This window comes from Galeopterus variegatus, unplaced genomic scaffold, assembly GCF_000696425.1.
Source record: "Galeopterus variegatus unplaced genomic scaffold, G_variegatus-3.0.2 Scaffold865, whole genome shotgun sequence".
Lineage (NCBI taxonomy): Eukaryota > Metazoa > Chordata > Mammalia > Dermoptera > Cynocephalidae > Galeopterus > Galeopterus variegatus.
Genome location: NW_007726976.1, coordinates 349,101 through 375,324, shown reverse-complemented (window position 1 = coordinate 375,324; position 26,224 = coordinate 349,101). Strand labels below are relative to the sequence as shown.

At 56.5% G+C, this 26,224-nt stretch overlaps 1 protein-coding gene across 1 annotated transcript in view; it reads right to left on the bottom strand.

The window, feature by feature from the left end:
• Positions 1-26,224, bottom strand: part of LOC103590720 (VPS10 domain-containing receptor SorCS2-like) — a gene marked incomplete at its 3' end in the record, with an annotated part of 448,076 nt that overhangs the window by 128,420 nt on the left and 293,432 nt on the right. The window contains exon 4 of the mRNA XM_008573022.1: positions 8,015-8,114. Coding sequence (XP_008571244.1) covers positions 8,015-8,114 — 100 coding nt within the window. The remainder of the gene's footprint in view (positions 1-8,014; positions 8,115-26,224) is intronic.

Below are 26,224 nucleotides of genomic sequence, written 5' to 3'. Positions count from 1 at the left end.
TGGGTGGGTGGGTGGGTGGATGGATGGGTGGGTGGGTGGATGGGTGGATGGATGGATGAATGGATGATCAGATGGATGGAAGGATGGATGGATGATGGATGGATGGATGGGTGGGTGGATGGAGGACTTTCCCCATCTCTCACTCTCCTTTGGTCCACTCTGGTCTCCTCACCACAGCAGAGGTCCTGCACATTGCTGGGGTCAATGAGCACACACAGTGTGCCACTCAGTGACTCTGTCTTGCTGCCTGCCAGGCTGTACATTCAAGCTGGAATCCTGGAATCAAAGAGGCCGACTCTTGCTTTCATGCGGTTTTGTGCCTACATTTATCTTTAATGTGGTTTCACCATCACATCAGCACACTGCATGCTGCGTATTGAAGCAGGGTACCAGGCTTCACGCGGAGTGGCTGCCCCTCATGCTCTCCCCACCCCATCCCAGCCATGCCTCTGGCCTAGGACATTTTCCCAAAATGTTGTCTTTAAACAAGCTCTGCTGACAGTTCTGATGTCCACTGTTCAAAAAAAATAGCAGGCCACTTGATGGAGTGGACGGGCTGCAGCGGTGCCCTTCACCTGGGGTAACCAGCACATCCCTGGGCATCCCACGGCCCCACCCATGGGGAAGGCTCTCTCCAAGCTCCCGAGTGAACGCCTCTCCCAGGGCGGCCTGGGACCCCCACCGGTGGCCTGCACACATCTTGCCTGGAGAGCTTCAGCCGAGGATGGCCTCAACTTGCAAGCGTGTGGCACTCAGAGGGCCATGAATGCTCCCTGGGAGTCACAATCGATAGCAGAAACAGAAGCCATGGAGACCCGCCCACCTGCCACACAGCCCCGCCTCAGGCTGTCTCAGGGTAAAGGAGCACACACAGCATGAGGGCACGTCCAGCGGCACCGCCAGCGGCTTCTCACGCAGGTGGAAGCTCTGGTGCAGGCCCAGGTCCGAGGTGTGGCAAGGCATCCTGCGCTTGAGCACCAAGTGCAAGGCAGTGGCCACACCTGGACCGTGGGAGGCACAGGCACAGGTGTGCCAGCTCCGCAGCAGCCCAAGACCAGGTGTGGGCACCTTCCACCTCACCTCCTGAGGCTAAATGTGCGTCTCAACCTCCCTTCCCGCCCACAACGGAATGGCAATTCCTCCCAGAGGTGACAGAAAGGACGGGCTTGTTTCGGGAGTGTCGGTCCAGGGTCAGGGTCAAGGGCAGGTCCAGGGAGAGACACACAATGGCGTTTCCACCCTTCTTGAGTCCCAGCTGTGTGCCGGGCACTGGGCCCTGCACACCACGAGCACTGGCTCTGCCTCTTGGAGCAGCCTCGTGGGTGGAGTCATTGGCTCCCACCAATTGGTGTTTTATAATTCAGACACTTAATCTCAGCCACGGTGCCACAAAGTCATGCATCACTCCATTAATCCCCTGCACGACCTGACGAGGTGGGTAGTGCTATAATCCTCATTTACACATGGAGAACGGAGAGCTCTGGAAGGGGAGAAAGTGGGATTCAAACCCCCCTCAAAGGCTGTGCTCCCCACTGTTGCTCAGCCCTTCCTCGTGGCACATGCCCTATCAGATGCTTGGGCCCAGGCACAGGGAGATGCTGGCCAAACACTCAGGAATAATGATTTCCAAGCAAAATTCAACACAGCCACATAAGCGTTCGTAACTCCTGCTGCTTAGAAAATTTTAAAAGGGTCCACCCTTGAAGCATATGGTCAGATTCTGGACTCCTCAAGCCCCTGCACACAGAGTTCAAGACCCCACGTGGCACACAAGGCTGCTGCTCCCCAGCCTGGGAGTGAGTGGCCAAGGGGGCCCTTCCTGGTACCCGCGGAGCCACAGAAGAGGGTCTGGGGTCACCACGTCCAGAGAACCTGGGCTAATCTTGGCTTCTCGTGGGGTTGACCACCACCACGTACCACTCTGGCCCAAAAAAAGGAGAGGGAAGAAAACCCTCGGTGGGCCAAGAGGTCAGGGTTGGCAGGAAGGGGAGGCAGGGGCCACACAGCCCCACAAAGCTGGGGCACCATCACCCCACCTTCCTGGTGGGGACTCTGAGGTCCAGAGAACTTGGAAACCGGCATTAGCTACTTGGCAGCTCTGAGGCCCATGACCTGGAGGCAGGGCCTTGGTGACCTGCAGGACAGGCAGTTTGGGGTGGGGACAGAGCTGCTCCCAGGCAGCAGGGGCAGAGGACAGGGCAGTACTGACGGGGTCCTGCGGGCCTGGGCAAATGCTGACCCTGCTACCCGCTCACTGGGGGCCTTGGGGAAGCTCTTTGACCTGCCTGGGCCTCTTCCTTTCTCGGGTGAGACGGCACGTGCGTCCCTAGCCTGTGCAGTATCGCAAGGCTGACGTCCGTGTGGGATGCCCCTAATACCAGGCCTGCTCTCTACAACGGGCCTTCAGAGCTCCAGCCGTTCTTCATCACGCCCAGCACCGTCTCTGCCAAGCGGATGTTTTCACTCTCTGCGACACTTTGAGCTTCTCAAGCACAAGGTTTTGGTTTGATTCACTCCCTGGTCCTAAGTGCTTGGCAGGTGGCCGTTCTTCATAAAGACCAGGGTGAGTAAGCAGAATGGAGGGATAGATGATCGGATGGAGATCCTGTCCTGTCCTTGTGCTTGGGAGTCACCTGCCCAGGGGGCTCCTGGTGGGGGGTGGGCCAGGGGTCCTGAGACTTTGCATTTTCCTGGCTCATCAGTTAGACATAAAGATTTTTTGGTGAAAATGCGTGTGTGATTTTAGTATTCAAACCAACACCAATACGTAACGGAGTAAGATGAAAACTCACATGAATTTTTAATATGGAACACGACACTGGAAAGCAGTTCCATGCCCGGGCCAGCTCCTCTGGGCTGTGCCCTCACCCGCTGTGGTGCCATGCAGTTCTCGGGGCCGAGCTGGAAGGCAGCTAATGTGGGAATTGCAGGCAGCTCGGAAGGCATGTGGGGATGTTTGGGGATTGTCAGGGCGCCCCAGGCCTCAGGTTATACCCTGACAATAGTAGAATGTCCTGCCCAGGGAGCTCTGATTATAATGCAGACAAGACAAAAATAAAAGGGAACTCATTCTGTAAGACAGGTTGCAAAGTGGTCTCCTAAGAAGCTATGAAGTGCTGCTCAGCCTATAATTGCTGCTAAATGGACCCCTAACAGTATTCACGTCTTCCTGCAAAACCGTCCATCACCGGGGCCCTTTCCTTATTCCTCCCACAAACAGGCAGCAGGGGAGGTGCAGTTTGGACTCTCAAAGGTTCTAGAAGGTTAGAGCTGTTTGTCCAGTTCACTTCTGCTCCCCAGTGCCCACCAAGGCCCCCAGCACACAGTAGGTGGTCAGTCTGCATCTGTTGTCCATAAGACTGGACAGAGGGTTCTCTCCCCAGCACGAGGCACACAGCCTGGCTCTTAGCAGGGCCTTGACCCATATCTGTTGAATGGACGGATATTAGTGTTGAGAGGGGGCTTGGAGATCCGCCCAACCCACCCTCTTGCAGGGGAAACAGCCAAGGCATGGGGCAGACGGAGCAGGGTCGGGGTCGTGCCCATGTGGTCTCATCCCTGCCTGCTGATCTTCCCCCAGTATCTTTCTGGGAGGAGACCAGCAGAGGCCAGGATGTTGGAGCTGGGAGAGGCTTGGAGAGGCTTCAGTTCAACCTTCTCATCTTCTGGATGGGAAACTGAGGCCCAGAGAGGAACTAGCATCTGCCCAGTGTCACACAGTTCAGCAGCCATCGGACAGAGCCCATGCATACTGAAGAGCTGCCGAATTCCACCTTCCAGCAGAGTGGGCAGGGCTGGGCTGGCCTAGATATGGGGAACCCCGTGGATCCCTGGAACTTTGCTGCAGGGGTGCTTGGGGATCTGGCAGACCTGGGTTTGAATCCGAATCCTTGTTCAAGGCCAAGTACAATGTGTCAGTGCATGCCTTTTTCAGTCTACCAGCAGAGCGACCTTGGGCAGACCTCTGAGCTTCCAGAGCCTCCGCTTTCCCACCTGGGCAACAGAGGTGACGATGCAAACTCCCAAGGCACGTCCCCCCACCCACGTAACTGAGTATGATGGACACCTGCTTCCAGCCAGGGCCTGGCAGGTGGCGAATGATGCCAGGGGCTGAAGGAGTCGAGCCCCCAGCAAGTGGGAGGTGAGCGGGTGAAGGGACGAGGCTTCTGCTCCACGCCGCACGGGGGTCTCTCTCCCGGAAGCCTCCCACCCCGCCCCCCCAGTCCACCGCATCTGCATTTCCTGAGAACCAGCCCCTGTAGCTTCTTCGTTACCTTAAATTAGGTTTTTTCTGTAACAGTGACTGCAGCTTTTCTGCCTTTGAATGCCTTTGAAATCAAATCAAACCAAGCTCCCACCTGCTGCGAGCCCTCTGTCTAACTGTGTGCCAAGCTTTATTCTAAGGACTTTGCATATATTAACTCACATGATCCTTATCAGCTATTATGACCCTACTGGACCATCAAGGAAACTGAGGCATGGAGAGATTAACTAACTTGCCCACAGTTGTGCTGCTAGTGAGTGTGGAGCCGGCAGCCTGGAGCTCAGGTCACTGCCCACCTTGGCCTCTGAGCCTACAGGCTGCCCAGCCTCCCCGACCTTGTGCCCTTCCAGGCAGGCAGGATCTGTCCCCAGTCCCACTCAGCATGTGGCCTGTCCGCAGCTCTGTGGACAGAGGAGGCAACGCTTCATTCATGAGAGGCAAAGCTCAGGCTGCCAGGAGTCCTGCAGGGAAACATACACTGCCCTGTTGTTAGACAACAGTTGCCACCTCGCTCCTCTCACTGATAATTCATCTGTTCTGGAAGCACAGAGGTGTGGGAGCCCCGGCCAACAGCAGGCAGCCTGACTCAGGCCTGGGGAACCAGGCTGGGCCACAGGGCCAGGGCCATGCCCCCTGAACATCAGGCACAGCCACCTGACGGGCCTTCGCTCCACAGGCCAGGTCTCGGCCCTCTGACAAGCTCTTCTCTTTCTAAGGACAGTGGTCACAGGAGCGTTTGTGGGGGCTTCCCTCGGGCCAGGCTCTGTCTGAGCAGCTGAGAAGCAGAGCCTCATTAATCCCAGCAACACGACAGTGTAGACGCTGTTATTATGGGAAACTGGGAACCAGATGTGTTCAGAATTTGCTCAAGGTCGCCAAGGTAGTGAGCTGTGGAGCCGGAGCGACGCTCAGCCAGAGAAAGGAGTGGGCCGCCCTCTCACCCCAGCCCACGTTGGCCGTGCTCGGCCCCCACACGCAGCACCTCTGCGCTGCTCGGCCTGCCCTGCCTCCACGACACACGGCCATGGCTGGAGTCCCAGGGCCCGTGGAAGCACCTAGCTCAGGCCTCAGTGGGCCTCTTGGTGCCCTCATCCCGGGGCTGCAGAGGGTGGCCTTCCAGAGGGAGGGTGGGTTCAGTCCTGAGGTGGGGGAAGCTCAGGGAGAGGTCAGGGCAGGGACAGAGGCCGGGCACTCCTGCCACCTGGGGTCCAGCAGTAAGCCACGTCAGTGTGTCAGCAGGAAGAGGAGGAGGGCTGTGGGCTTCCCTTGGGGCCATGGGAAGGGGGCTGGGGAGGCTGCTCCCCAGGGTGGCTTGGGACGGGCAGTTGTGCGTGGAGAGAAGGGTGCTGCCCCCGCCTGCAGCGCCCACCCCTCAGCCCAGCCCAGAACAGAAGGCTGGATTCGCCTCCCGTGGCTGCCGTCCCAAACTGCCCAAACTTCGTGGCTCGAAACAGGAATTTATTCTCTCTTAGTCATGGAGCGTGCAAGTCTAAAACCAAGGTGTCGGCAGGGCAGGTTCCTTCTGGAGGCTCCAGGAGACCCATTTCCTCGCCTTCTCCGGCTTCCAGAGGTGCCTGCGCTCCTGGGCTCCTGGGCCTTCCTTGCCTCCCCCTAAGCTCTGCTTCCACTGCCCGGGGCCCTTCTGCTCCTGCCTCTCCGCCCACCTCTATGAGGACCCTGTGATTACCCTGAGCCCACCGGATAATCCAGGATAACCTCCCCATTGCAAGATCCTTCACTTAATCCCACTTGCAAAGTCCCTTTTGCCATATAAGGTGACATTCGCAGGTTCCAGCAATCGGCGCGGGGACATCTTTGGGGGCAGCTATTCAGCCTCCAGTAAGTGGCAGTTATGAGCGAGGCTCTGCCTGGCACTTACCTGGCAAGTCCCTTCAATCACTGCCCCTGTTCACAGGTGAAGACACCTGGGGCTCAGAGCACTGAGGGACCTTCCTGATGTCCCCTCACTGGGGGCACCTGGCAAAGCTGGACTGAGGACAGGGACTCCCCAGACCAGAGGCTGTCCCCCAGACCACCTGCCAATGCAGCATCTGTTCCCAAGCAGCCCTGAGAAGGAGACCTGGGCTCAATACACACACAGGCTCACCTTTGTCTCGCAGTGGAGTCATAACAACGCCAGTGAGACGGGAGAGGGCCAGGCAGGGGGTGGCACCTGCCCTTGCTCCTGGCCAGCACTGAGGTCTCTCCTGCAAACGAAGGCTTCTGCTGCTGCTTGGAGCATGGACAATGCCCTCCACTCTTGCTTTGCACTCAGATGAAGCTGGGTTCACGCCCAGGCCTCCCACCACTGGCTGCATGCCTGGGTAAGCCTCACCGCCCCCTGCCTCGATTTTCTGCCTCCTTCCTTGGGCTGTTTGGGAGGGAGTGAGGTTAGGCACGTGAAGCCCCAGAGCAAGGTCTAGGAAGGATCAGGGGAGGCTCAAATCAACCCACCCCCTCTCTGCCCTTATGCGCAAGACATTTCCTTCTGGGCAGGCGCCTGTGTCCCTGGAGTGAGGTCTCCCTCGTCTGCCCCCTGCAGCAGCCCTCCCCACCTCTGCATCCCAATTCTGTCCATCAGGAAGCGTTTACAGCAGCAGCAGTCAGGGAGAGGAAAAAATAAAGCAAAACGACCTCTTCAGAAAGAAAGATGACATCCCATTAAAAAGCACAGCTGATACAGCCTAGACGGCCAGTCTGCACCCTGATTGTCACATTCCACCGGTGACTGCGCCGGGGCCAAGTTCAAGCACACACCGGATCCTCTGAGCCCCGTGAGCCTGCCGTCATTGTGAGCATCGCAACTGTCCAGCACCCTGTGCACCGCCACCGTCCCGCATCGACGGCTCTGGTTGCGGGGTGCTCTGTTCACTTGCAGAAGTTGCACAGGATCGTGGCTGCTTGGGTTTCCTTTAAAGTCAGCGTTAAAGCAACTGCGGGTGCCGCATGCCAAGCACTACCCAGGGGCTCTGGGCACCGAATCTGAGCTTTCACAGCTCTCTGTGCGAGAGGTGGGTTACATCCCATTCTCCCAAGGAAATAGCCACAGAGAGCTGAGCTGGGATTCCGCCTGACCTGTCCGAGTCTCTTTCTGCGACCTTGAGCTGCTTCTGCAAATAAACTCATGTGGGCAGGACAGCTTTGCCCAGGTGCGTCCCAGACAGCGTTCTGGGGTCACAAGGTGGCCAGGGTGCAAGCACACCTTCGCGGGAGGGGTCTCCTCCCAGCACCTGGCAGTGGGGAGCCGTGGAAAGACAAAGTTCCGAATGTACAGTCAGCCAGCAAGCAGTGTCAGGACCCCCCAGACCAAGACGACGGCAGGTATCACTCCAAGGAAAAGTCAAAGCCGAAGCAAAACCAGACCAATGCAAACCCTTCAGAAGAAGGCGCTGCGTGGCGCTGCCTCCCGACAACTCCACCCCAGGGACGGCAGCTCCATCTGCTCCCCGGCGCCCCACCTCCTGCGTGTCTGCCCCATAGATGCTGCCTCCAGGGTGGGGGGAGACAAACATACCTCTGATAAGCAGGCAGCCCCTTCCCCAAGGGCCTCCCTGGTGGTGTAAAACACATTCACCAAAATGGATTAAGGCACAACTGGGAAGGGTGACCAGAGAGAGCTAGGAGGTCAACGTCCCCCGCTCCGGCCACCATTCCAAAACAGGACCAGGCAGCGGTGTCCTGGCTCACGTGGCGCAGGTGGGACCGTGAGGGCAGGAGCCTGGGCAGCGGTAGCCCTGGCCCAGCACATACCTTTCTCTTGTTGGCTGGGCAGATGTAGAAGTTGTCGACAATGGTGGTGACGCCGGGCTGGAGAGTGAGCTTGGTGTAGGATGTCCCGAAATCCGACGACCTGGGGGAACAAGGGGACAGCTGTCAGTCACGTGCCCTCCAGGGCAGCATCTATGCAGCCCACAACAGAGCTGGCACCATCCAAGTGCCAGTGAGACTGTCCTTGCCACTCTCCCAGGGGGCAGCATGTCCCCTCCCCTGAGGACATGGAGGACTCGCTCAGGTCTGGAGCTTGCACTTGAAGTCAGGTCCTCCTGACAGGAATCCCAGCCAGTCACCTCCTCCTGGATGCCTGATATGTGCCAGGCACTTCTAGGTCCTTCCATCTCTTTGACTCCTCACAAACCCCTGACAGACATGTCACTATGTCCATCTCACTATTGACCAGAGGAGGCTCAGAGGGGAGAGATTCTTGCCTGAAACCATTCGGCTAGTAAGTGGTCCATCCAATGCCGAGCTGGCATCCTGTGTCCTGCACAGACCTTCATCGACTGTGCCGAGGCCTCACAGTGGCCGGCCTGTGTGTCCATTTCCCTTTCTGGACTCCTCCAGGGAGCTCCACCCTCCACCCTGATGCCACCCCGAGCACAGGATGGCAGGGGACAGGGCGAAGGTACCAGAGCTCAGGCAGCTGCTGGAGAATCAGCCCCCAAGCCCCGTGCTGGGCTCACCAGCCTTGCAGCTCAGCACCACCTTCGGCAGCCCTTCCTGGCTTCTGGGCCTGCGATCCTCCCCTGTAACCCGGCGGGGATGCAGACAAGAATCTCTGCGCTCGCTGAGCTCTGAAACACCCCAGCCCAGCAGCAACAAGGGGGAGAGAGGCCATCCACCAAAAACTGTTGCACATCTGTGGTCGGAAGCCACAGATACATCAGGACGTAGGGTTAAGTCTGCATGGAAGCTTAAGGTCCCAGTGACCTAAAACCAACGTCCCTTTTCCTCTCCCATTAAAAGAGGTGGGAATTGCAGCAGGAACCCAGGCTGCATTGGAAGGGGCAGCCAGGTCCTCGGGGTGGGGTCTCCCATCCCTGCCCTGAGCTGTAAATGTGCAATTCTAGAGATGTTGGGGTTCGAGGCTCTCAGAGAGCTCCTCTCAGTCATCTTCTGATGGGTGAGCAAACACAGACCCAGGTGGGGAAAGGACCCACGCCTGCTGAGCTCCTGCTGTGTACAGTGCCCTGCGGGGCCTTTCCCAGTCTAATCACTGCTGAGACCCGCTGGAGGGAGCTGAGCTCAGAAGGTCGTGGGAGGGAGTCACCAGCCTGGGCGAGGGGAGGTGGGCTGGAATCCAGGAGCTGTGGTGCTCCCCCTCAGACCCCAGTGCCATGTGGGGCCCGGGCGCTAACCCTGGCTCTGACCCGGCTGCGCTGTCTTGCTGTGTGGCTTGAGCCGCCCCTTCCCCTCTCTGCCCGTGGGAGGGGCTGGACGAGGGTGGTGCTTCTCAAACTTGCCCTGGGTGCCTGGGTGCCTGGATGTGCCAGGGAGCCGAGGGGAGCCACCACCCACTGGGATCTTCATAATTCCCTTCCACAATACACCAATCGGTGGTTTCTATGTGGATCTGTTTCCTCCCTAAATGTTCAGGTGAAATTGAGGCTCCAGGAAAATGGGTTGCGTTTATCATCTCTGGGCTTGGTGGCCACGTGGCCACACGTCCCCAGAGATGACATGGCTGGAGAGAACAAAGTGCCCCGTGAGGATGTAATTAGGGAGCGCTTACTCTCAAAGCCTCAGAGAATTGATTTTGTTCGGGAAGGAGGCAGCGAGAGGCCCATTAGTAGAGGATCGACCCAGAGACCCTGAAATTCCAGAGCCCCTGCAGAAGCAAATGGCTGTCCAGGAGCTCCACGCAGGGGAAGCCCCTCCGGGCCTCCTCCCCCTCCCCCCACCCCAGCCTGGCCATCTCTAAGACCCGCCTCCTGATCCTGCCTCCCACACACCTCACAAGGTACCGTTTTCTCCCTCCCCACCACCCACACGCCCACCTCAGCCACACGCCTTGCCAGGGCCCAGCTGCCTCCCCCGTTCCCCACCTCGGCCAGGGCTGGGCCTGCGGCAGGCAGCACAGGGACAAAGGCCCTGCTGCCTAGAAATCCACCTCCAGTGGGGCAAGGGGAGGTGGAGGGCTGACGACAGATACAGAGGCAGGAACGTGACAGCACAGGTGTGCGGTGTGACGAGCGCTGGGAGAAGAACCCCAGTGTGGGGGCGATGGCGGGGGGACAGGGGATCGCTGTCTCACAGACGGTGCCAGGGAAGGGTCGGGCAGCGGCCCCCAAGTCCACATCCCCCCCAGAACCTGTGAGTGGAGCCTTATTCAAAAATGAGGTCTCTGCAGGTGTCATCGGGTTAAGACGAGGTCATACTGGATTAGTGTGGGCCCTAACTCAGAGGCACACAGATGCAGGGGAGAACGCCAGTGCAGACGGGGACAGAGACTGGGGCGCTGCGGCTGCAAAACAAGGGACACCAAGGATGGCCAGCAGCCACCGGACGCTGGGAGAGAAGAGGGGTGATCCTCCCTCAGCGCCTCCGGAAGGAATCGGTCCCAGACTCTGACCTCCGGAGTCGTGGAAGAATGCACTTGCACTCTTTTGGGCCATGCAGTTTGTGGAGCTTTGAGTGGCAGCCCGAGGAAAGGGTGCAGCGCTCCGGGCAGGGGGGCGGCAGGCCAGGCCCGAGGACAGGGAAGGAGGGAGCTGTTTGAAACCTCCACCTGCTGCCATTCACCCCATCTCAGCGACTTCCTCGCCCCGCAGGACGATGCAAATCCAACTCCTCAAATACAAGGGCACTTCAAGAACTTTGTGGAAAAACAGAATTAAAACATAATACAGGTCTTTCCACGAACTTTTTGAAGTACCCACGTATCTATTAGCCCCAAGTTCCAGGCCTCCTGCCAGCTGCTGGGGACATTAGTTCACACTTCTTTCATTCACCCAATATTGATTTACCTCTTTTATGCTTTAAACCCTACACCAAGGCTTGGGAATCCAGATTTATTCCTTTGTTCAAATTCACTCATATGACACTTGTTTGTTGAGAACCTACTATGTGCCAGTCACTGCACAGAGGCTGGGGACCCCATGGTGGGCAGGACAGACACTGTCCCTGCCCTTACGGGGATGACAGGCTGGGGGTGAAAGCTAGAGAGAGCAAGAGCACAGACAGACATCTCAGGGGCATGACCAGAGGGCCCTGGGAGACGCTAAGAGGACATCACACGGGGGCCCAGGGGCCATCCTCAGCCCCCAGGCCCCCCCAGGCTGCCCCTGCCACCACATCTAATCCATCACCCGCCTTGCTGACTTTTCCTCCTAGATCTTTCTCATTCCATTCCAACATCTCCATCCCCCCATCATCCAGGCCCACATCCTCTCCTACCAGACCATGAGGAGGTCCCTGTGGTGGGTACAGGCTCAGAGCAGGGGACCTAATGCCAGCTGGGCAGGCTTCCTCAAGGAGAAGCGTATGAGTCTCTCAGGGCTGCTATAACAAGTGACCACATACCTCATGGCTTAAAACAAGACACATTTATTATCATATCGTTGCGGAGGTCAGAAGTCTGAAACAGGTCTTATGGGGCTAAAATCAAGATGTCGGTGCCTTCTGGAAGCCTGGGGGAGAGTCCATTCTCTGCCTCTCCTGCCTCCCAGAGCCTTCCTGCAGCCCTGGCTCCTCCCCAGAGCACATCACCCCAGTCTCCTGTCCCACAGCTCCAGCGGCTGCCATCAAATCTCCCTCTGGCTTCCCCCTTGCGATCACGTAGGGCTCATGCGGATAATCCAGGATAATCTCCCCGTCTCCATGTCTTTAGCTAATCCCATCTGCAAAGTCCCCTTTGCCATGTAAGGTCACACTTTCACAGGTGCCAAGGATTAGGATGGGAGCGACTATGGGAGGCGTTATTCTGCCCACAAGTGGGCACGTGAGCCAGGTGTGGGGTATGTGTAGGAACTTGGTGGGGAGTGGTGTGTCTCCAGGCAGGTGGGCAGGGTCCCCAGGCCACAGAGAAGGCTGGACCTGCCCTGCCAGACAACGCCCACTGGGACACCTGAGGCTGCCTGGCACTCGGAAGGTGGCGGACTTGCTGCAATTGAGAAGCACTAGAGTTAGGCAATATGCGCTAATTTCAAAGACTTAAAAAGAAAGAATGTGATATATTTCACCATAATTTTTTATATTGAGTACATGCTGACATAATAATAGTTTGGATATACTGAGTGAATTAAAATCTATTAGTAAAATTAATTTCACCTGTTCTTTGTTAATTGTTAGACTTGATTTTTTTTTTTTTAGAGCAGTTTTAGGGCCACAGCAATTGAGTACAGAGAGTTCCCATATAGTGGCTGTCCCCACACATGCAGTGTCCCCCACGATCCACATCCCCCCCGAGTGGTGCGTTTGTTACAACTGATGAATCCACACTGACACGTCACTTTCACCAGAGTCCACAGCCTACACGAGGGTCCGCTCTTGGCGCTGTGCATTCTGTGGGTTTGGATAAATGTGTAATGACCTGCACCCACCACTGTCACACACAGTAGTCACACAGAGTAGTTTCACTGCCTAGGACGTCCCTGTGCTCCACCCGTTCCCTCCCCCAGCCCCTGGCAACCCCTGGTCTATCTGCCATTTCCATGGTTTTGCCTTTTTCAGAGTGGACTCCGACAGCATGTGGCCTTTTCAGACTGGCTCCTTTCACTTAGTAATATGAATCTAAGGTCCCTCCAGGTCCCTTCATGTCACCTGTTTCTCTTTCCTGTTTCACGGGGTCACTAGAACATTTGAAATGACCCACGTGGTTTGCATTCTACTCCTAACGGACACCCTGGTCTGCGGTGCGAGCAGGGCTCTGCTGGGGCAGTGCGTGTCCCCATCTGGAAGGCGCCGGCTCAGCAGATCAGCTGAGTGACCACAGGGAACGTGCTTAGACAGTGCCTGGGTGCAGCACACGCCGTAGCAGGGCTTGCCACTGCAGCTATTTCAGAAAGACTGCTGTGACTGCAGGGGGGGACAGGGACCGAGGCAGTGGTGGAGTGAAAGGAGGGGCAAGACTTAGCCTGGGAGGTGGAGCCAGCAGCACCCGGGCTGACTGAGGTGTTGGGTTGAGGGAGGAGATGGAGGGGACGCCAGGTGACACAGAGGTGCAGGGATGCTGCTCAGGTGGTGCTGCCTGGGAGAGAGTGAAGGGTTGGGCTGGGCAGGAGGGCGGCCCTCAGTGAAGCGCACTCATCCGGCACCCACCAAGGCCTCCGAGGCAGCCCAAGTGCACAGCCCTCTGGGGCCGCAGGGCACCTCTCTGGTCCGGCTCACGGCCCCACACCGCTGCTGACGCCAGAGCTCCCCAGGCAGCCATGGAGGATTTTAGCCTCAGTTTTCTCTTTTGAGGCATGAGGGAGTTGGGATCAGGGGTCTCTGGGGCCCCCATCAATGTACAAGGCTGTGACCCCACACCCTTAACCCGCAGCTACCCCACAAGTTCTCCCGACTGTCATCTGGCCTCTCAGAACCCCTTGCAGGAGACACTAAGGGGATCTGGTTGCTCACGAGGCCAGTGCTCTGGGAAACCTCCTGCCAGACCGCGCTCTATGATGAATAAGTAAGCCTAGCAAGGGTGATATCTTCACGAAGGAGACTTATTCCAAGAAGCTAAACCGGAAGAAGATGACCAGCGGTTTTGTGTGGCCTTTGCCTCTCCCTGCTGTGTCTCGGGCGGAGCCCCCAAGAGCACTCCCGCTTTGGGGGATGTGCAGAGTCTCTGCTGCAGGGCAGGGATGCTGGGGACATGCGGGTCCTGGATGACAGGTGGTCTTATCTCTGTAGCACCCACACCACGCTTGAGACGGTCAGAGGAAGAGTTCAGCCCTTGGACTGTGGGTAGAACACCTGAAGCCAGCGGGCAGAGGCAGCCGGGGGACGACGGAACCGGTTCCAGCAGGCAGCTCCCAGGGCTGGGCTGGGGGCAGAGGCCGTGGGAGGAGGAGGTGGGTGGGGGGAGAGAACAGGGTCAGCAGGTTTCGCTGCATTGCTTTCCTGGGGACCAGCAGCGACAGCCGTGCTTCTCTCTGACCATCAAAAGCTCCAAAATTCCTTCCTTCAAAGAACATTAAAAAACAGAAACACGCCCTAGTTGACTACTTCTTGAGTGTTTCCAGTGCTGTGCAAGCCACAGGACTGAACCAGACAGGGTGATTCCAGTGCTGTGAAGGGTCGGGGGGATCGAGACTGGGCGGGGGAGGGCTGGAGTTAAGGCCATGGCTCTGTCCCGGGGCTGTCGCACAGACACTAAATACTGGAGCCTCAAACAACAGACGTTCTCTCTCACATGGCTCTGGGGGCCTGATGTCCAAAGTCGAGGTGTCGGCAGACCCACACTCCCTGTACAGCTCCAGGGGAGGGTCCTTTCTGCCTCTTCCAGCCTCTGGTGGCTCCAGGCACTCCTTGGCTTGTGGCCACATTGCTCTAATACCTGCCTCCGTCTCCACATTGGATATAGGCTCCCCCGCAAATCTGGAATGATTTCATCTCAATTCTTAGCTAATTACATCTGCAAAGACCCTGTGATCAATAAGGTCACATTCAGAGGTTCGGGGAGGACACAGATTTTGGGTGACCCTATTCAGCCCACTATAGGCAGTTGCATTTATTGAACTCCTATTCTTCACCAGGAAGGCTCCACATTAGGCACCTCACATGCCTAATTCTTGCTGAAATCTCCCCACAGCCCTGGAGAACTCCCATTTTTCAATGAAAAGCGGAGACAGGCAGCTAGTCATGGTAGAGCAGAGAAGCACGGCCCAGGCCGGCAGCCCTCCCCCCAACCCACAGAAAAGGGCTGGGACCCCAAGGAGGGAGGGAGGCCCCCTTGCTGGGGCACTGAAGGGCAAGGGTAGGGTTTAGGTGCATGGCTTTGGAGCAAAGTTGCTACCGGGAGAAGGAAAGTGGGCTGAGGGGAACACGGTGGCACAGGGAGGGGCTGGTGTGGGCCCTAGTGACAGGGATTGGCCGTGCTCCTGCTGAGTGTCTGCTGGGGGCCAGGCCCAGTGCTGGGAGCTAGATGCAGACAGGGGTCGATGCTCCAACTGTGTGTGACAGTTGCCGGCTGGGGCAGGACAGCGAGAACCAGGAGCAGCCAACAGTGTGACAGATGATTGTGGCCCCCGCTCACCTCTGTCATGGCTCACAGTGGGCTGGATGTAGGGAAAGAGGGTGCCACCACCAGCCTGCATGGGAGCCCCATCTCTCTGACTGCCGGGCCTCTCAGTGGAGCCCAGATGCGGCAGAGAAACCGGGTGGGCTTTATTGTTGTGCATAAGTCCAGGAAACAGAGGGTGACCTGCCTCAGCACCCAGCCAGTCAGTCAGGGGCAGGACAGAAAGCAGGACCCTCTGAATGCAACCCCAGACTGAATGCCACCTCCTCCTGAATCCAATATGGGTCCCCCATCAGAGTGAGAACACGGTCACCAAGGCCATCCAAGAATTCACCAGCCACACACACAGCTGGCACTCAATAAGTGCTTGTTGGGTTCCTTTGGAGGTGTTCTAGGTGCCAGTCCCGGAGGCTGTGTGATCCCAGGTGAGCAGATCTCCCTCTTTGGGCAACAGTTTCCCATTAAAATGTGGGAATGAGGTTTGATGACTTCTAAGCACCGGCACCCAGGCTCAGTAGATCTAATGCCCACATGCCCTTCCTCAGCTGTCCTGGTGACCCCTGAGCCTGCCCTGCTGGGGAGAAATTCAGTGGGACAGTCAAAATCCCTGGTGAGAGCTCAGCTCGTGCAGAGGAAGAACGGAAGGAAGGAAAGAGAGGAGGGGCGGAGAACAACCATCCTCATTGAGTTCCTCCCTCCTCTGTGCCGGGCGCTGTCCCCTGGGTGAACTTCCATACCATTGCCAAGTTCTCTCACTGCATCTGGTAACTCAGAAAGAGATCATTCCAATCTACATTTATTGAAATTAAAAAATTTTTTAAGAGTCTAAAAACGGGCAAATAAAACATGGAAGGCAAGTGCAGTTGGAAAATTGCTATTTGCAAATTGGCTGCTTAATTGCTGAGTGTTTGTGCATAGTCTCTTCTAAAATGATTTAATTAAGCCATTTTCATACTCTATAATTATTCCATTGGCGGGACATGTGCTCAGCCCCATCCCCCTCCTCGGGCGAGAAGCCCCTGTTCTCCCACCTGACTCCACGCACTAACGTGGAAAGCACAGGCAGGTGTGAAAAGATGGCACCCACCTGCCAAGCTGGCACTTCCTCCCAACGAGGCACCTGCGAGCGCTGGATGGACAGGGCTTGGACCTCACTGAGACTCAGTTTCTTTATCTGTAAAAAGGATCAATGGTACAGACCTCATATCCCTGTCTGAGGATTAGAGAGGGCGTGTGTGGAGCCAGCATGAGGGCAGGTGGCACCGTCTGCATTATTGTGTCACCTGATGGAAGTGGACACTGTCCCCGGTTGTCACGCTGCTTACAGCGTGGGCTGCCCTCCACCTGAAGGCACAGCTGTGTGTGGATATGCCTTACGTTCCCAATAATTGCGATTCTGGTGCCGGCACATGTTCTGCATGGACAGCTTACAAAGCACCTGAGTAGACCCCGTAACCACCTGGAGGGTAGGCATAAACACCTATGCTTTACACATGTGGAAACTGAGGCCCGGGAGGAAAGGGACATGTCCAAAGGGAAGGGACTGCAACCCTGTTCTCTGAGCGATGGCAGCCCATGTTGGAGACGTGTTTTCCCAGTGGAGAGTGTTCCGAGCCTTGGTCGCACTCCAGGCCGGGCTCATCTGAGATGTGAGGTGAGAAGGAGCAGGCACAGCGGATGCCACACAGACCTGGTGCTTGGGGACCTGACAGCTGCACAGAGCCACAAATAGGAGGCTTTGATCTGCTGCCCAGACTTTCTAATAAGCCCTTTCGGGATCAGTGAGGAAAAGGGAATTAAGGTGACACTGGGCACTTCTAGGGCACTGAGGTCATTCAAGAAAATTCTGGAAGGTGACTTGAGATTCTGAGTGTGAAACAGGGAGTTGGGTGCCATCTGGGTGGGCGAGCAGAGGGGAGGGAGACACAGCCCTGCCCTCCAGGGGGTGCACAGCAAGGGGTGGGGGGAGACAGCACCAGGCAATCTCCCAACTGCAGCAGGATCTGAATCCAGGGCTGGCAGAGACACACGGTGAGAGTGCAGGCACCCTCCAACATGAAAGACCTCTGGGGACGGTTTCATCAACCTGCGCTCACCACACTTGGACATCTGCACAGGGCGGGGTGAAGGGAACCTGAGACATCGCAGCCACATCAGAACAGGAGAACGCCTTCCTGTTTCTCAGATGAGGAGACAGAGGCACACGGAGTATAAAGTAACTCGCCCAAGATCACAGCAATTACAGAAAACGCAGTGTAAGCCCAAGCAGTCGGCTCCAGGTCTGTCTTCTCTACGTGGCCCAGGCTGTTCCACGAGCTGTGCACCATGTCCCAGAGCTGATGGCAGGACACAGCACCCACCCCACACGCCGGGACTTTCTGGCGCCATTTCTCACCATGGCAGTGTCTGGAGGGCAACTCCAATGCTCTCTAACCTGCCAGCAACTGGGCGCTGACGGCAGCTCGGCCCGGCCCTGGGAGCTGTGCTGTCAGGACTGTGGTTATCTCACTGGCTCAGGGCTTCTTAATTCGTTCTCAGTTCTCCAGTCAGCGCAGGCGTACCCCCGTAGGCTGGGAGGGCTGGTGGGCTACAGGGGGCTCCAGATTTTCCATGGCACCTGAACTCACAGGGGCAACCTCCCCATGGCCACCTCTCTGCATCCACCCCACCAGCCCACCAGCCCTTCCACATGTGGTTTCAGGCCCTTGCTGTGGCCTTGTGATGTTCTGTGCCCACTGGTGTTGGGGGCCATGACACTCACTAGCAGATCTTTCTAGAACGAAGCAGGGCTGGGCTGGGCTTAGTCCCAAAGGCTCTCCAGTTCCCCTTACCTGCGACCAGTACCTACACCTTAGGGATGGAAATCAGTGCATGACCTTTAACCTTACCAGACACACTGTACAGCTGCTCACGCCTGGCTCTTGGCCAATCGTGTCTCGTTTACTCCATAATGAGGCTTGGATCCTTGTCAATGAATCCCTTCACTATCTCTAAATTCCTGAGATAAGTGAATTCTGTCAGGGCCAGGCTTCCTGTCAAGCCTTCCCTGAGCACCTGCTACGTGCCAGGCTTTGTGCTAGAGCTGGCGTGCACAGTGGGTGGGCAGGCCTCTTCTGCAGCTGGTGCAACTGTATGAACTGTTCAAATTGTGAAATGATTCCACACCAGTGAGTCAACAGGTGCTGTCCTGCACCCCCCAAGTGCCTCTCATCTGCCAGGACCCCTCCTCCTCAAAGATGCCCCCCAAGGCCTCCTGGGGAACCAGCATTGAAGGGGTTAAGCCTGGCTCAACAGGGAGCCCAAAGGACCCTGTCCTTGCACTGCAGGAGCCTCCATTATGAGTGAGTGACACTCCAGCAACACCTGCAATTGAACAGGACATGGTGCCCACCTTTGGGGAGCCCAAGATGCAGCCCAGAGAACAGCTCCGAGGGGGCAGAGGAGCTGGAGGGGAAGGAGGGGCAGACGAGGGGTGGGTGTGGCTCAGGGTGCAGGTCAGGGCAGCAGTGAAGTAACGAGGGCAGAAGTTGCAGACCGGAGATGAGCAGCCAGGGTCCGGAGGGGCAGACAACAGAGCCAGGAAGACACCAACAGCAGACCCAGCAGGCACAGCTCGCCCTGGGGCTGCCATATCTCCTGTGGACACCTGCGGGCTCCCTTATTTAATCCCCATTCCAAGTGATGGCTCTCTTCTGTGCCAACGAGGAGACTAAGATACACACAGTAAAGCTACTTGCCCAGGGTCAAAAAGGATGAAGCCAGCCTCTGTCAGACTCAGCTTCCAAATTGTGCACCTTCTATGGGCTTCCAGCTGTGGAAGGGAAGGGGCATCGTGATTCTGGCTGGTTTTATTTCTGGAGGTTTTAAAGTGACACAAGGTGAGGCCTTTGCAATGGCTCTTGTCCTGACTGGTATAGTCTTTAGAATTTGTTTATAAACATCCAGGCTAAATGAGGCCCACGTCCCTGGAAGTGCCCCTGGTCACTCTCCCGGTGTGGGCAGAGCTGCCTGATGCTCACCTTGGCGCACCGGGCCTCCTGGACCTCCAGCGGACATTCCTGCACTTACAGCTGCTCTTGCAAGCCCTCAGCTGGGCACACATCCAAGAACCAAGGAGGGTGACTATTCCAAGCTCCAGCCACACGCCAGCCAGGTGGGAGAAGGCAGAGCCCGCAAGCCAGGGGCCAGCAGCAGCGACAGGTGCAGGGAGAGGAGGTCTCAATTACGTTGGCAGCACTCATAGGCTGCGGGAAAGGCGCCAACACTGCATGTCACACCGTATTGTAGCTCAATGAGAAGCAACCTCTGGATGAGCCAGGACACAGTCTGTGACTTCAGGGTTAATTGGGGAAATTGTTTTTGATGGGGGCTGGAAGTTGCAAGGTGAGTCTGTGGCCAGGTAGACGCAAGTCTCTGGCAATCCTGACAGGGTGGGAGGTGAAGAGGGACTGAGAGGAAGCCAGGGCTGGTCACTTTGGATTTGGTCGGGAAGGACTCACGAGCATATCCAGGCCAGTTACTGCCCAGGCCGAAGCTCCTGCCCGAGTCTAACTTCCTTTTCCTGCGGTGCAGCGTGAATCACAGATATCCACACGTTGTCCCAGGGAACCAACCCACGTGGGAGGATGCCCGCCACTCTAAAGCCCAGAGTGTCATTGCAAGCAGGAAGCAGCCAAAGAGAAGACGACGGATAATAACACGAACAGAATTAGCTGTTTCTGCAGACCACGTGATGCAGGTCGAAAGGGCTTCCTGACCCCGGCGCTGCCCCATGTAGAAGAGGAGGTAGGATAGGGTAGGAATTCGCAGCACAAGCAAGATGAGAAGAGCAGAAGAACTGGGCAGAACCGGAAAGGAGCCCAGGGCGAGGAAGGGTGAGCTGCCAGGTCAGAGACCAGAGAGGGCCTGGGCCAGGTCAAGCCACCCTTGTGACCTGGATCCTGTCTTAGAAGATTCCTGAAAGTTAGCAATCCACATACAGTAAAATGTGCTTCCTGATGTGCTGACACAGCGTCGACTCTTCTTGTAATCGGGTAAAAATAATGGAACGAGAACAACTGAAAACAGCTACAGCCACAAGAGGCAGCTTCGACCTCAACCATGAGCCTCTGTCCCTGTCCACCGTGTCCCACATGAGCACAGTTCATGCACCGCCATTACAGTGCACGCGCGGCCTTGTGTCTGCTTCCCTCACCGGCCGGCGCCTGCTGCTGGCTGCGTCGTATTCCACCCGGCGGGCGCGGCGTTACTGACGGGGCGTTCCTCGGGCTGGACTTTTTACAATCCTTTCTACAAACACTGAGTGTTTACTGCATGATGTGCATTTTGGAAATCTACCGTTTTCTACTTATTGCTATGACAAGCGACCACACCCTTCATCAACAACATTTTCATTATTTTAGCACACCCCCAGCCTCCTTATCCTAGATCGTTTCCTAGGGTTGTCCCAGTAGTGGGACTGAGCTGGGTACAGAGTTGGAAACGCTCTGAACTTCTGTGCAGCGCCAGAAAAAATGCGTTCTTAGATCCGAGAAACTCTTACAACTCAATACGTTTAAAATAAGCGTCCTCATTTATTCTTAGGGGGTCCTGGGGAAAAATGATCCCATTTTCATGCGCCCGTTCTCAGATTACAGAATCTGACACTCTAAATTGATTTTCTGAGTAACAGTTGACTATGTTCGGTTTCTCCTAAAGGCAGCCTAAATGATATATAGAGCATTTTTAAAGAAGAGGAAAAAATGTAGAAGATATTAGCAGATGTGATCTGAGGGATCTGAAAGGGATTTCTGTTTTAAAGAGTTGAGAGAAATATGTCGACACAAAGTACAAAAATGAATTTGGAAACAGACACAATGAACACAAACAACTCCGTTTCTTAGGAAAGGTCAGAGAAATGCTTTAAACCACGAAATCAGGGATACCCGATTGACAGTTTTTAATGGCAAAAAGTTCATGGAATACAAAATAAAGGATGATTAATGACGAAACTGAACAGTTAAGCCTACGACCTACAGATATCTGTTTCCGTACCGTGTCCCTAGGGTCTTTGGACAGAAAACCCTTATGGACAGCAGCAATAATGATCACATGGCAGTAATCACAATCACGGTAATAACCCGTCTTCAGTGGTCCCATTTGTGTCGAGTTCCACGCTAACCAGGTGCTTTGCACGTGTCAGCCCATCGAGTCCTCCTGGCACCTCTGCAAGGACAGCACTAGCCTCACAACCCCGTCTTCCAGAGCAGGCAGTAAGATGTGGAGGAGTGGTCTGGCTCCCGACCCCATGAACTTCACCCCCATGGCACATGACACAGCCCCCTCGCCAGCAGCCACTTCCCCAGTGGGACAGCGTGGCGGGGAGACCTCTCACACCTGCACCTGCAAGCATGGCAGGGATTCTCCAGAGAGCTAGGACCACCCAGGGAAGGAGGCACAGGCTCCAAATCAGGTATTTTTCCTTCATGGTTCAGCTGTGGCAAGAGATGAGCCTGGCCCAGTTCCTTCAAGGGGGACATGCCATCCCCCAGAAAGCACCCTCTTCCCACACTGCCTGACTCCCGTGCTGGCCCCGAGGCCTGTCAGCACCAGCTGCCTACAAGGGACACTTTTTTTTATAATTTTTTTTCAGTGTTGGTTGAATGAATGCGTGGCATTCCACGAGGATAATAAGCTCCTCCCAGCTCCATGCCCACAAGATGCCGACACCTGCAGAGGGTGCCCAGAGGAGCCCAGAGTTCCCCTCTCCCTTAACCTACACCAGTGTCCTCTGCTCCTACATCATGCAAAGCACCCCAGAAACAAGCAGTAGCAGGCCCCTGCACCTTCGGGAGAAAGCCTGGGGCCTTCACAGTTTTGCAGGGGCCAGATGGCAGCCCCCACAAAAGGCACAGGCAGCGGGTGGTACTGGGAGCCCCATTTTACACAGGAGGGAATGGAGGCTCAGAGAGGAGGGGGATGTGCCCGACATCCCACTGCTCCAGAACTTTAGGAAGGTGAAAACAAGAGCAGATGCCGGCTGTCCCTCCCCAGTGCCCAGGTGGGTCTTCCTGCTGCTGTCCTGCAGGCCACAGCAACTGTGACACCTGCTCTCTCGCACATGGACTTTCTGCTCCCTGATCCACCTGAGAGCGCCTCGGAGGCCAGGACTGCGTCTGACCAGGTCTGTGGCTGTTCCTGGCCCAACACCCAGCATGAAGTGAGCACCAGTAAGTGTCGGTTGAGTGCATGCACGCGTGCATGCGTGGATGGCATGGCTCCCATTCAGACACAACCACCGGTATTGCTGATGGGGCTCTCAGCACCCAAACCCCTCCCTCCAGGAGGGCACGCAAGACTCCGGGCTTCTGCCGCACCTCCCATGAATGAGGACACAGGCCAGAGAAGAGGATTCACTTGCTCAAGGTCACATAGCAGCTGAGTGGCCCATGGGTGACTCTGACTGAGGTCTCCTGGCCCCAGGGTCAGTGTTTCTTTGTCCAGGCTACTCCAGGCTGTTTTGGGCAGACAGCTGCAAGGCAGAGGTTAAAATCATTCCCCACTCTGAATTACAGTCAAGAAGACAAAACAGACTGAACCCCTCCCACCTTGCAAGCGCCAAGAGCTGATCCGGTGAGTGTCACAGGAGGTAATCTAGGCTCAGGTCTGCAGAGCATGGGCAGTTTACAGCAGCTGCAGCACCTGCCCCTGACCCTGGGCATCAGCAGGACAGATGGGCATCCAGGCATCCTTCTCCTCACCTGCAGAGGAGGACGCTTCTCCTCCACCTGGCCAGCCCTGCCAGGCCCCCTGTGCCAAGCTCTGGGGAGCGTTCTGGGAGCCAAGGCGGTGGCTTTGAGAAGGTGAGCAGCTCAGCCAAGGCCACCCAGCAGAGCTGTCTGACCCAGTCCAGTGCCCATTCCAGGACAAGCATGTGGCAAACCCTGGGGAGGGTCACACCTGCCCCAGACCCAGTCTCCTACAGGATGCCTCTGAGGTCAACGGCATTATCCCAAGACAGCGGTCTGCAGCGGTGGCCCATGTCACGTTCCCATGGAGGGGGCATGGTGACAGGCTGTGTGACTGTGAGCTGGTCACTCAACTCACTGGACCTCAGGTGTCCAGGGTGATCACAGGACGTAAATGATGTGAACGTCCCAGTCAGTGACTGGCTGGGGTGCATCTGCTTCCCGCTCCCTCGGCTCCCTGCCCACCCTCCCAGAAGCAGGAAGCTTTAGGCCACTGTGCAGAAGGGGCTCACGCAGCACACCTGGCCGTCCAAACTCCTTACATTCCAGAGAAAGGGTGCGCCTTTGACAACTCGTGGGAGGTGACCTCTAAGCCCTTGGAATGTCCCACCTGTTAAGAGTGGCTTTGTTGACCAAGGCCCTGGGCCACGTGGACAGTCTATGCTAGCAACATCGCCTACACGCGTGGTCAGCTGTGCCTATGTGACCAACCTCTGATAAAAACATCGGACACCAAGGCTCGAGTGAGTTTCCCTCGTTGGCAACACTTCAGACGCTGTTGCTGGGAGGCTTAAGCACTGTCCATTGTGTTGCCCAGGAAATGTGACCTGGGTGTGGCTCCCACCGCAGGGCCTTTGCACATGCTGCTCTCCTTCCTGCTGACCCCCACAGAGAGACCCCTCACTGCATTCCAGCCTCTGCTCAATGTCACTTCCCCGAGGAGAGCATCCAGGGCCACTCTGGCTAAAGTAGCCCCCATTCCCACCATAGGTCTAACTGTTATTCTGCTTGGCTTTTATTCGTAGTATATGTTGCTACCTGACATTATGCGGTTCTGTCTAGTTACTATCTCCTGTAGAAAGTCAGGTTCCTGGGAGCAGGAGCACGGGTGTCTGGTGACCCAGGAATCAGCAGCAGCATCTCCCACCCTAAGGGCCAGTCGCTGACAGCTCCCTCGGGTTCTGTATGAGGTGTGCGCCAGGTCAAGCTTCATTTTCCCCCTGATGACACCCAACTGTGCCTGCAGCTCCTATGAAAAGTCATCCTTTCCTCACTGCTCTGTGCAGGAATCTCAGTCACACCAGGTGCCCACAGGTGTGCCCTGGTCTGGACCCACTGTGTGGCCCCTGCTCCATGCCATGGAGCTGCCAATCCGGACTCAGACAGGAGCTACACCTTGCTGCTTTGGGGTATATCCACCAGTCCTGCCTCTGTGTCCCCCGCTCGCAGTCCAAGTAGTCAGTGAAAGTTTGCTGAAATGAATGAAAGATACCCACACAGTTTCTATAACAGCAACAAATGGCAGTAAAAATATGCAAGGAGCAGGCTCACATTGCCATCTCCCCAACACGGTCTCTGCGTGGCCCGTTACCCGCCACCACCAACAGGCACCCTGTGACAACCTAATGCTCTCAGCTCTCCAGGCAAGCAAACCAAAGGCAGTGGAAATTGGCAGAACATATTTCTCCAATTCTTGAGAATCCCATTTGAGACTTAAATAACGACAAGATGCCTTTAAGCACTTGAAAATTATGAGTTAAGCCTTTCCCAGAGAAGCCTCGTCATTTAGCAAGCATGCAGAATTGATCATTCCAACCACAGGTCAGCAGAGTCGGGAGAGCAGGAGGGGGGATTGGGGAGTGTGGGGTTTTGCTGGGATCTATCTCCCTGGAGGCACGTGGGGTCACCAGGGCTGGGGGTCTCACTGTTCTTAGAGAGCAGCTCGTGCCTCCCCCCACACTGAGCAGACCTCCCTCGGGCTCCCCAGCACTCTGGCTGTGGGCCAATCACCACGTGTACAAGGTCATGAGCCACACCCATGGTGCCAGCATCCCCAGCTCTGGCCAGGCTTGGGAGCCACGTGTCCTGGCTGAGCTGTGAGTGAGTCCTAAACCCCACTCCCTGTGAAGGCAGACCAACCCCCGGCCAAGCCCTCACTCCTAGAACCCAGCTGAAGCCACGCTTGACCTCTGAGAGGGCTTCTGCCAGCAGTGCCATCTCTGCCGTGGGTGGGCTGGGGTCTTGGGCCAGCCGTTGACCCGGAGCCAGGACACTGTGGCTAGAACTCTCACTGATGGCACAGCAAACACATTTGCTAGAATCGTGTAACTTACACACACAGTGCACTCTACTTTTTCAATGTGCTCTCACGCCGTGACCGCATAGGACCCCGTTTTAGAGACTAGAAAACTGAGGCTCAGAGAGGTTATGTGACTTGCTCAGAATCCCACAGCAAGTAGGCGGTGAGGAAGAGGAGACCCAGGTCTGCCTGGTTCTACAGCCTGCAGGCTTCTCCTTCTGCCTGCAGAGAGAACCGTGGTTATGGCCCTTCCAACACCTCCTATGTTCGGGAGCCGTGACCCGGCTTTGCTACAACTTCTCTTTCCACCTGCAACCTGGAGGCAGGTGTGAGAATCCTCCAAGAAAAGGAGGAGACGGAGGCTCCCACACCTGCCGTGGCTCAGCCAAGGCCCCAAGGTCATGGAGGGGCACTGCCGACAGGACGGCTCATGTTAGAAAGAGAAGCTGCCCCACCACCTGAGTTCCTGGCCCTATGAGATGGGGGTCCCCACTTCTGCTCACGGGGCTCACAAGAGGACAGCCACCCTGAGTGGAGGCCAGGCAGAGGCCCGTCGATGAGCAGGAGGCCCACTCCCCCCAGTAGCATAGATGAGCAAGGTGAGAAGGGGGGTCCCGAGTAGGTCGGTGGGGGGGAAGGCAGGGGAGGGGGGAAGGCGGGTGGGGGAGCGGGTCCAGGGGATGGGAGAAGTACGGGAGATTTCCTCTCCTGTCCCACCCTTGGGAAGCCCGGGGGAGTAGGTATTCAGGGTGGAGTCTGCGGGGCCTGGGTTTGGGGAAGGGCCCAGTCCCACGGATCTACGCTGTCCATGAGTGAGCGGCGCCTTGGGGTACGCAGGGTTTGTAACTGGATGGCCACCTCCCACCTGCCACTCGACCTTCCTTCCATCCATCCATCCAACCGTTGATCGAACTCATGCACCACACACGACTGGGTACCTGCTATGTGCCTGGCCCTGCGCTGTGCTTTGAGATGGGGACACAGAGACA